The sequence below is a fragment of the Saccostrea echinata genome, unplaced genomic scaffold, assembly GCF_033153115.1.
Source record: "Saccostrea echinata isolate AGI-Se365-2 ecotype Australia unplaced genomic scaffold, CSIRO_AGI_Sech_v1 ptg000044l, whole genome shotgun sequence".
In the NCBI taxonomy this organism is placed as follows: domain Eukaryota; kingdom Metazoa; phylum Mollusca; class Bivalvia; order Ostreida; family Ostreidae; genus Saccostrea; species Saccostrea echinata.
Genome location: NW_026889793.1, coordinates 461,533 through 473,327, shown reverse-complemented (window position 1 = coordinate 473,327; position 11,795 = coordinate 461,533). Strand labels below are relative to the sequence as shown.

General features: G+C 32.3%; 1 protein-coding gene and 1 long non-coding RNA gene across 2 annotated transcripts; one reads left to right on the top strand and one right to left on the bottom strand.

Moving 5' to 3' along the window:
- Window positions 1-48: 48 nt before the first annotated feature.
- Window positions 49-1,358, bottom strand: LOC133201416 (uncharacterized). The gene is made up of 3 exons (XM_061337221.1): window positions 1,193-1,358; window positions 1,070-1,113; window positions 49-579 (listed from the first exon to the last, which is right to left on the bottom strand). The coding sequence occupies exons 1-3, from the start codon at window positions 1,356-1,358 to the stop codon at window positions 49-51; spliced, it is 741 nt and encodes a 246-aa protein (XP_061193205.1).
- Window positions 1,359-3,472: 2,114 nt separating this feature from the next.
- LOC133201492 (uncharacterized) lies at window positions 3,473-10,418 on the top strand. Its single transcript, XR_009723095.1, has 6 exons — window positions 3,473-3,626; window positions 4,592-4,628; window positions 5,486-5,541; window positions 5,817-5,884; window positions 6,213-6,285; window positions 9,438-10,418. It is a non-coding gene; the product is annotated as an uncharacterized LOC133201492 (long non-coding RNA).
- The last annotated feature ends 1,377 nt before the right edge of the window (window positions 10,419-11,795 follow it).

Genomic DNA, 11,795 nt, shown 5'->3' with positions numbered 1-11,795 from the left:
TGTGTAGGTGTGGCCACATCTTGAAGATCAATCTACATATTTACCATTTTATAGTAAAACACATTCTTGTAGAGTCCTTTGTAAGTTGAATAGCAAGAAACAATTACCGAAGTATGACAGATGAACTCCGTCACTACTAAACATTTCTTTCGAATCCCAAGTAATCTCTGGGTATTTGATAAAGAACCCACCATTGACAGTGACTAAATGATTCATAAAATTATTGAGTCTGACAGTAGCAAGATTTTGCGCTTTCGAGTTTGAACTAAAACGCCATGAATCTCTTGGCAACATATTTGACCAACCAAGTGTAGTTTTAGGGAGTAGTTGTTTAAGTTCCTCGAGTGTTGAACACATAATGGACCGTAGTTGCAATAATGGAATTTTACCTATATCATTACCTCCACAATGAATAATTAAAATCTCTGGTGGAGATTCATACCTTAACAAAAGCTTTATTTTTTTAATAAGGTCAAACCATTTCATACCTCCCTTTCCCTGCCAAAAAATTCTGTAGTTTCTTCGTCTTAAACCTAAATCCACACCATCTAAGGATTTTCTTGCATAGTAGAACGCCCACTTAAGGTCAAGATCTAGTAAATGATTTTAGACTGCCTTTTTGATGCTAGATCCATTATGACGTCATAATCAAATTAAACTTTCTTTTTCCCGTACTTTACAGCTGTAAAAGAATCATGTAGAAAATAAAGTACTTTTCTGGAATTCAATTTGAAATCATGTGAAAAGTAATCCCGAAACCTATATTCAATTTAATATTATTTTAAAGAAGAGGCTAAGAACATACAGAATACCGTTTTCTGAGAGACTGTAGGCAATCTGGATGCATTTAATTTGTCTGATATGGAAAAAAACTCCCATATTCATGACTGATTTTCTTAATTTTTCATTAAAAATGAAAGTTTAAGATATGATTTTTCGTCTTGTTTACCTACAAATTATGCCCCGAAATACCTTATTTGACCAAGCTATACTTATAAAGCTTCATTAAAGGAATTTATTTCTCAAATTTGAGAAATCTGTAGGCTCCTTTTATTTACTAGATCTTGACCTTAATAATTGAAGAACCAACAATCCAGATAACCTTTTCACTTCCTATATAATAATATGAAAATCAATTGAGGACATCACTTAATCCTAATATACCTTTTGAAGGCATTCGAACTCCATCTACCTTGCTTTTTTATTTCTGTTTCCGAATGACCGTAAGAGAAACTATCTGACGCTGCCCCAATACGGAAAGAGTGAGATTTGTATCTTGAGTTTGGAAGGCCGGCTACTTCAAGAGTCTTATTTAATAACGAACAGAACTGAAACCTTGTGAGAGGACTACCATCCATATGTATAAATAACTGGCCGTCAAATTTTGGCCTTGTAGCAATGTACCTTTACAGCCACTCAACTGGACAGATAGAATTCTTTGTTTGTTGCAAAAATACCGATGTCCCTTTCCCAAGTTGGTCAGTTTTTGAGAAAGGAACTCGAAGTTCTATGAAACTTTCCCCAGAATCTTCATTTTTTCTAAACTTTATATGTTTGCAAGAAATAATTGGATTTGCTTGATTTGAACAACTAAAAGTAAATTCACCGACTCTAAGAAAAGCATGATAAGCTACTGAAAATGCTGTTGAAAAAAAGATGGCCTCAAAGTTTGACGAACAAACTAAAGATGTTGTTTTTATGAGTTTCTCAAGAATGTGTTTTGTGATAGGAAGTCTACAATCTTTTGAATGGTTTGACCTTTTGATTCCTTCCAATAATTTTCTAATCAAAATTTGTTGTGTGTGTTGTCACAGAATCCCAATATTTTGCATTTGAAACTTATTCCTGATATATAGGATGAAGTGGTAGCATGAGTCAAACCTTGCAGGGATAAATGAGCGATAAACATACAAATGTGTGGAACAGGTGGGGGCCAGATAGAATGCAGTTCATACAAAATTCTAAATTGCTTAAAACTTCTTAGACTAGTGGAGTATGTTTGTCTTGTATTTAAAGGTCATAGGAAACGATTCTTAACACTAGGATTTCACTTTTTAAACCTCAAGCTATATATGAAAGAATGTTAAATTACGAGTAGTAATATTTTTTGGCCTTTGTTTTACTGAAAAATGAAGATGAAAACTTTTCCACTTGTTACTTTTCTTACTCGCTTATCGTTCTTGATTTTGTGGTTTTATGACGTCACAAGAGCCCACTGATGTAAACGGAGCATTAGACTAATGTATTTCTACCATATTTTATCTAATTAATTTAAACTATTTTTGAAAATATAAATGTGTCTATGTTTTCAGGTGAGTTATCGGATTTCGTAGTTCAGTCAATTCAGTTTGATAACTAGACAGTGATTCCTTATATTTCCATTTCATTGTGAAATAAAAGTGTAAATTTAGATTTTAAAAATGTGGACTAATAGATTTAAATTACACGAAGCCTCACATGTCAATTTCGATAGTCCCCGCCCACTGACGCCAATCACAAAGACAGCCGCACGAGAATTACATGCATATTAGGCCTCCTTAGAGTCAGACACAAAAGGACAGCCGCACGGAAATTACATGCATATTAGGCCTTCTTAGCTCCTGACCTTTTTGCTTGGCGAAATTTGCATTCCGTTGGAATGATCAAGAAATCAACTCTCCTAACTTTCAAAGAGTTATCACAGAGAAAACAAATAAAAATGGAAATATACGAATATAAATACTGATCTTTGATAAATATTTTAACAAATTGACGGGAAAAATACCTACCTTTTTTCGGTATTTTATGTATTAAATTTTACTACAAAAAAAAATATATCGATTTCTAATTCATTCAATATATCTACATTTGGTGGAGTCTTCATAGAAATATTTCCACATGTTAGAGCTGCCTTTTTTAATACATAGGTCTACATGTTTAACTGTTTAAACGGCGTTTGTACTAACTCGCATATAAATACAAGTTTACGTATAGTTCTTGCCAGAGTTGTTTTTAACCCATCTGCAGTGTGTTAAAAATGACACGATTAAGAACTTTCAATTACTAAAAGAAAGAAATAATAAGGGGGAAGGGGGGGGGGCAGAGATCGGGTATTGGTGGTGATGTTGTACATGAGTAAGTGAGTATAAAGACAGTGTCAAATGATAAGAATTGATAAAATTGTATAAAACAGTAACACAAGAAATTTTTTTCTTGTTTTTTTTAAGCCATGTCACACCTCCTAACCTTATTTGCATAAATCGGAACTTTTCGAAGATAAACGTCATAAAATATTAACAAAATCCGTAAACATCCGAACAGCTTTCATTGCGAGAACTCTCGAGAATTAGATGAGACCAACACGCGAGAGGTGAAAATCGAGAGAAATATTCAACTTGAAAAAAGAGGTAAAACTTTATATTTTTTCGATTTGCAAGGTTTTTAAATTGCATAAAGTTGAAAAACAAACGTTTCTTTACATGAAAAGTGAAAGTATGTATGAAGTTTCTCGTTCTGTCACGTGCTATTGTACATGAAAGTGTCAAAACTGCACCTCTCGATTTTGTAAACATTTTTCCACGTGCAAGGGAGTAGTTGTGTCGGTAAAGATGAACACACATACACTGGTTTAGGAAACAAAAGCACTCGTAAGTGGAAGTCGATTTATTTTTTCGATTACCTGTAGCACAAAATGGCTAAATATTTAAGGGCAAGTTTGTAAAATGCTGTAAAAGCATGTTTTGAAATGAAGAGAAAATGTAGGTGTGCTATAGTCCGTTCCTACACAAGCTATGTGTATTCAGAGATTGCCCAGTGATCTGTGAGAACCTTGTGTCTTTTTTAACACCAAGAGACTAAAATTTAATTCTATCCATATCATAGTACATGCACACAAGCTCTGCCGAATTTCCTCTACATATGTAAAGGTGTTTACATTTGTTTACATTTTGCACTTTTAATATTGTCAGTTATTTATACCAATTATGCTGTTTTCAATAGAACCTAATGATAAGAAAATGTTTGCTACTTCTCTTATTTATCACAGAATTTATGATCAGATGATGCAATTCAATTCAATTCAATTTATTCACTCAAAAACCATGTAAATGGTTACATGAGGTACATAAACATATAAAACATATATACATATAATACAATGGGTCAAGCAAAAGGTGAGATTAATTAAGCTAGCTAGGGAGAACAGACGCAACCATGCAGTTCTCACACATATCAGACTTTACAGACATGAATATTAATTTAATATACCCAAACTTTACATATGCAGTTTATGATATCCTGGAACATTTCTTGCATGTTTACTACTTTCAACTATGAATACAATGTACTTTAAGTTAGTGGATTTTTTTTTCTTATAAAAAAATTGTCCATCCCAAACTAACAAATGAAATAGTATAAATAATATACAGTAACATTGCAGGCATCAATCTGTAATATTGAAATAATTTATTTAAGACCTCTGTCAATGTAAACACAATTTACAGTGATGTTTTGCATTTTTGTTTGAGAGAATATATAATTAATTTACATATGGTAAATTGATTGTTATATGTTAATATTAAAAGTAACTAATTTTTTGCTTTGTCTATTTCAGGTTTAAGTACATGTTGAACAGCCTTCTCCATAAAACGGTATGAAAAAAAAACACAATTAATAATATAAAGTCATGAAGAAATAAAAAAAAATATTAAATTTAGAAAATCTATATTATGTTATTTATGTAGCATAAAAAATGTGACATCATTTCAGGGCTAAAAATAATTATTTTCTTTCACTGGTCACTGTAGGGCTATCACCTTAAATTTTTTCCTGGTCAGCTCTGAGTACTTCAACTGTCCCACAGGGCCAGTAGATTTTAAAAAGACTGGCCCAAAACCATAAAGAAAATAATAGTGATATATTTTTTGTTTATATTGTGATACTTACTAGTGGTTTAACTTAACAAAACAAGAAAAGACAGAACTTTGCCTGACAAGTTTAGTTACTATCCCAACCATAAATGAATTTTGTTACATGTATACATAATAAACAATGACCCAATGGACACATGCCCTCACAATGTACTAGCCTAAATTAAAAATACATTAATTGGCCCCAGCCCAGTAGGCCATTAATTATTTCGAGCCCTTCATTGTAAATTTGTAACTTATTATAATTCAGTAAGTTGGCTTTTGCAACAATCTGTGCTTTTTTTTGTATGTTTTTTTTAATGATATGTCCATCCGAACCACTGATGATCCCACACAAATTACACACACAAGAAAATAATTTTATTTCATTAAAAAAAAATAAATGGGCTTTACAGATTTATCTTTTTTGATTTTTTAAGAATGACATGTTGGTTGAATTTGAAAATGAACTTCCATGTGCATGGTGCTGTAATGCACATAAATCATAAATGAGAATTTCATTCTAAAAAATACCAAATACATGTATAAAAATAAATAAATCTAATCAAATTATTATTTGGAATGTACGTTTCTTGCAGGATATTCTGAAGACAGTGATGACATGAAAGTTCAAGATTTGCCTATTGTGAGCATTGTAAGGATAATTTTATAACATATTATATGTGACATTATTACATATATTTAGTTATTATGCCTGATTGGAAGAAACAAAGAAAGGATATTTTAATTTTGCTCAGTTGCACCAATATCTGTTATACATGTGTATCTATGTAAAAAAATCCTGTGGATAATTTGTCAGACAGAGAGATAGAGAGAGGGAGGGCTTTTGATAATTGAAAATCATGCATCCGTTACTTTTTTAACTTTGTTCAAATGATTTATTCACATTCTGTTTTTTTTCTCTTTCAGCAGATACCTCGGTAATACAGAATGGGTCAAAAAATGCACAAAGGTTAATCACATCATGCTGCATTGCAGTGAGTTTATATGCAGAGAAATTTACCATTAAATGAGATTTTTAAAAAATAGAAATAAACTGTAAAACACACTTGGCTGTATGTTTATGCAAACAATTTTTTTGAACTGCAAATTATACCAATACATGATTCAGCATATTCTGCACACTTAAAATGATTTACATACATGTATTTGTTTGATTTGCAAGTAGTGCAATGCAATTTGTCAGTATTGTTCATTCATGCAGTTCTCTTGGTGATCTAACTGCAAATACATGCATATATATTTTATTTGTACAAATTAAGTTAAGAGGATTGTATTAATGTAATATTCATATTTGTATTTCAGCTGTAACAGAACAATTTATCTGATGCAAGCATCAACCATGAGAATAACAAAGGAGGTTAGGTCCAAAGAGAAGGTATGTTTATAAGTGGTGATGATATGTTATTGATGTAAATAGATTATAGCAATTAAATAGAAAGAACAATTGTAATTTTGCCAGTCAGAAAAAAACAAAATGAAAATTTTTTTTAGCTCAACTGAGTCGAAGGCTCAAGGCATAGGGACTTGAGACAATCTTAGCAAAATCGGGTATATAGTATAAAAGGGCTCCCCTATTATACTATAGCTATATACCCGATTTTGCTAAGATTGTCTCAAGTCCCTGTGGCTCAAGGTAGCTTTTCTGATGAAAATTTGTCTGTTGTCTGTCGTTGTTGTCATTGTAAACTTTTCACATTTTCATCTTCTTCTCAAGAACCACTGGGCCAATTTCAAACAAACTTGGCACAGATTATCCTTGGGTAAAGGGGATTCAAGTTTGTTCAAATGAAGGGCCACACCCTCTTTCAAGGGGAGATAACTAAGAAATAGTGAAAATTGGCTGTATTTAAAAATCTTCTTCTCAAGAACCAGAGGGCTAGAAAAAAAAAAAAAATTAAATTTAAGTGAAAGCTGCTTGACAAAATGTAGATTCGGGTTTGTTCAAATCCCCAGGGGTAGGGTGGGGCCATAATAACCGATCAAAGTTTTACATAGAAATATATAGGAAAAATTCTAAAAAATCTTCTTCTCAAGAACAGCATAGCCATGATTGATGATTTTCATATGGAAGCATCCTCAGGTAGTGTAGATTCAGATTTGTTCAAATCATAACCCAAGGGGGTAGGGTGGGGCCATAATAAAGCCAGTCAAAGTTTTACATAGAAATATATAGGAAAAATTCTTAAAAATCATCTTCTCATGAACAGTAAAGCCATGATTGGTGATATGTATATGGAAGCATGCATCCCCAAGTGTTAGTCAAGGTAGTGTAGATTCAAGTTTGTTCAAATCATGACCCCTCGGAATAAGGTGGGGTCATAATGGCCAATCAAATTTTACATAAAAATATATAGAAAAATCTTTTAAAATCTTCTTCTCAAGAACAGCAAAGTTATATGCTATATGGATATTGAGGCAACCTCAAGTAGTTTAGTAGTATAAAATCCCCCCCCCCCCCCTGTAAACTTTTCAATACTGAACTGATTTGTGCTTTTTCCTAGCCGATGTGCTCAGGTGAACACATGGGCCTCTTGTTAAAGTCTTAATTCTTGTCAAGAACAGACAGGTCATGATAAGTCATTATACTCATATTATCTTGCTAGCATCCTCTGAGATAGTGCAGAGCAGATTCAGATTTTTTCGAACCATATTCCCTGTGGGTAGTGTAGGGCCACAGTGGGGAATCAAAGTTTATTCTGAAATATTTAGGGTAAAAGCCTTTTAAAAGTCAGGCCCACCATAAATCATATTATTATGCATGAATAAATTCATCTTAGTAAAGAATCCCATAATCCAGGGTTAGGGATGGGCCATAATTAGGGGTAAAATATTTATCTGGAAATAGTTAAGGAGGGGGGGGGGATCTTATGTAAATATTGGAAAATCCTTTTTGTTCATTTCATGGATCTTAGGCTAAGAGGGGGCTAAAATAAGTTTTCATAATTTTATTTCCAATTTTAAGGAGACTTAAGTTTGTTTTTTATCTTTCTGTCTTTCAATTAATCTTTAAACATCAAACTAGTTGCAACTTAAAATAGCTGGTTATGAATAATCAACAGAGCTCACAAACTGTATGTGGTTAAAATATCTACAAATATCAGAGAAAGGAAAACAATATTTTGGGGCATAGAAAAGGGGCTTAACTCCTATCATTACAACACGTGAAAAATGTGTGTTGTTGAGAAACATTTGAATATAGTGCAGTCTAATTAAGTACAGCTAAACTTCAGTATCTTAAAATCAAACAATTTCGACTACCTGGGGTATGTTGACATTCATCATTATTACCTAGATAAATGATTTGCTAACACTTGGAAATGCATATGATTTATTTATATTTAATTGGTTTATTTTGTACAAATCTTTTTCTCATGCATATTATTTATGAACATTATTATACCTCTACTGATTTTTTCCCTGTATAACATTAGATCGTTAGATGTGACTATTTCCATAGAAATTGTTAAGAATGGACTATGGACTAATCCCCAAGTGTTAGTCAAGTGAGCTAATCCCTGCTTCGAAAGCTAATTCCCGGTTATCCATAATCCTCTAGGTTTTACTTTAACATTGGTATATGTGAATGGACTAATCCCATGTGTTAGTTCAGTGAGCTAATCCCTGCTTTGAAATCACGCTATCTGAATCCTCTAAATTTTACGTTTGTACTGGTATAATAAAACAGTTAAAAGTATATCATTGAGGGAGTTAGCAAAATTCCAGTTCCCCTCGACTAGGACTATTTCCCTCGGCTTCGCCGTGGGAAGTGGTCCTGGCCTTGGGGAACTGGAATCTTGCTAACTCCCTCAATGAAATACTTTAACTGGATAATAATAAATTGATTTTGCATCTATATATGGCATATACTACTATTCCTTTAACAGCATGTAACTTTGTTTGATAAAGCATGCAGTTTCCCATGTTGATCACCATATTTTTCATTGATTTGACATTTAATTTCAATAATAAGAAATACTATTTTGCACACGAACAGAGAAGCCGACAATGGTTTTGACTGACCATGTGTTGTTGCTTATTACAAATGCTGTCATTGTAAACAATCATTCAATGCGACTGCTCAGTATTATCAGTGTGTTGCTGGATTCTCTATTTCATATGCAAAGTAGTATTCATTTCAATGAAATTTAACATCCAGTCAATGAGAAATATGGTGTTCAACATATGAAACTTCAGCGTGCTTGATCTAACAAAGGGGCACGCTGTTACTAATATGATAATATGATTTTTTTTTTATACTCAGTTTAGGGTTCAACTTTGGTATCTCGAACACTGAGTGATATCTTGATCACTATGGAGATGTCAAAGTCATTTTGAAGTCCCTTGAACCACATTTGTCTTCTTTGTATGTTACCCTCAAGCTCTCAACCCCTTGAATATCTCAAAGTTTTTCATCGGTCCCATTGAGTTCAAGATAATAAGGCTTGACTGTATTATATTGATTCAAATTAATGGATGATGCATTATAAATAAAGCAATCTTATATATTATTGCATTTATATTTTCCAGGCAATGTAACAAATGATTGCTGAATTCATGAGGATTGGGATGAATCTTTTCTATTCTTAAGAAGTGTCCAAACATCATTTGAGGATCCCTTCCTAAGAAAAGAAGAATTTGCCTATTCAGAGAGTCCATAGTTTACAAAATATTATGTAACATAAAACTTCTGTCTTCATATTTTATTCAATTATAAAACAGTAGTAGAATATGTTTAGAAAAAAGTAGGGGGCTATAACTATCTCTCTCTGGTACTGCATGTCTAATATACATGTATTACGTATTTTAATTACACATGTATTTTAAAACAGATTATCAGTAAAAGAAAGAAACACAATGTTAGTCTTTCAGTGGCTTTTATTTAGGTTTTAATATTATTTTAAAAAAATGGAACTTGAATCTGTTTAAATAGGAAGGAAAACAAAAAACTAGAATTCAGTAGGTACATGTACATGTATTTAGTTTTGTTTATTATAAGTTGTTTAAAATTTAGGGAGCTTGTGAAGGATATCTAGATATTATTTAAAAATTTATTCTTCATAGTTAAACAATTTAATTTTTATTATAACATATGCTCTGTAATTAACAACTTCATTTGTTGTACAACATTCCATTGTCTGTCAACCTGTAGGAGTTCATTTCTTGTAAATAAAAATGAATACATGATGTTTGTTCACATTGCCATTTTTTTTTTATATACGAGTCCTGAGTTATAAATTTTGTACATACCTGTATGTACATTTTTTGTTAAATAATTTAACTTTAACCAAATATTAATTGAATGTAATTTTGTAGGTAGATACCTTCCAGAAATATTTACATCTACCAGATACATGTGAAATCAAATACTGTATACTTGAAAATAAGGATATTTATTAAATGGAAATTAAGTTACACATTCATGTATAGTGAAATTAGATAGACTGTGTTGTTGTTATGTTTATACTAACTCAACATAAACATCGATTGGATGTGATCCTGATTAATTAAATAAAGGATATAAACCATAATAATTTCTTTCCTTTTTTCTTTTTTTTTTTTTTACAATTAATAACACTTTACAAATTTCAGACTTGATGGATCTAAATTGATAAAAGAAATTGACTATACCATTAAAAAATTCTTGAGTTGTCTCTCTTTGTGGAAATAATTATCTGTTGCAATGAATGCTCCCTTGGGTTCATGACCCTGAATATTGATAAGGTTGGGAGGTGTGCATGTGATATTACACAGCAGGTACGTATCGTTTGTCAAGAAAAGCCGGTGTCGTACTGACAGTACGTGTTGGATTCTGTGTGAAAGTAAAACTAGGTTGTTAATAAATGATTTCATTAAAACAACTGCACTGGTTATGAAAAATGAATTCATTCTCACTCTCCCTTCTTTCTCTCTTCCGGTCGCTTTATTTTTCTCTCAATAGATCGAAGTGTAAAACGATGAAAATATTCACATTTTGACTGATAAAACATGCAAACATCTTGCAAATATGCAATGGAATTTTTAAAAAGGAATACTAGCCTGTTTGAAGATCGTATATTTACACAAGGTTTTAGCCATGATTATGATATTCTTTAAAATTAAGCTGCAAAATGACATGATAGTTTGTAAACATTGCATTGCTTTGAACAGCGACTGGGCCTTTCTGACGTCATATGCTAAGGGAGATAAGCAACGTTAGTCAAAGTGAATTTCACGACTGAGTAATTTTGATCGACTGTGCTGTAGCTATCTTGCGTAAAAAATCCAAAAAACAATTTCAGTCTTATTTTACCAGCTCAGATGAACTTATTCCCGTATGCAACTCAAAAAGTTCAGGTAATTGTCTCCTATGACCTTTAATGATACCGAATTAAGCGTCAGGCGTTTAATTTCAGCTCCAAGATCATTTTTATAAAATCTTCTGGAATAGGTGTTGGGTGTTGATCGGATTTGGGGGCGAGAACACGAAATCTGGTCCACTGTTTGCGAGAAATAGAATCAGCTATAGCATTGTTATAACCATCTATATGACAAGCTTTAAAGTAAAAATTGTTTACCATAGATTGCAAAACCAATGACCTAACCAATTCCATAACCCGAGGTGATCTTGATGATTTTTTGTTTAAAATGGAAACTAAAGCTTTATTGTCAGTGTGTAGCAATATCTTCTTGTCGAGGAATTCATTCTTAAATAAGAAAATTGCAAGGACAATTGGCACTAACTCTAAAAACGTTATGTCTAACATAATATCTGGCTTCTTCCAGCTATCCGGCCAACCAAAATATGCCCATTGCCCATGAAGGTAAACGCCGCATCCTAAATGTTGATTGCCTGCACTATCAGTGTATAGATGAAGTTAAGCTACGAGACAAACAACACCCACCTCT

Bases quoted from the DNA above. Each gene is read 5' to 3' on its own strand.
- LOC133201416 (XM_061337221.1), bottom strand. From the start codon at position 1,358: ATGGATGGTAGTCCTCTCACAAGGTTTCAGTTCTGTTCGTTATTAAAT. The intron at 1,114-1,192 runs GTAGATGGAGTT...ATTATTATATAG, and splicing joins AACAGAAATAAAAAAGCAAG to GAAGTGAAAAGGTTATCTGG. The intron at 580-1,069 runs GTCAAGATCTAG...CTTGACCTTAAG, and splicing joins TTGGTTCTTCAATTATTAAG to TGGGCGTTCTACTATGCAAG.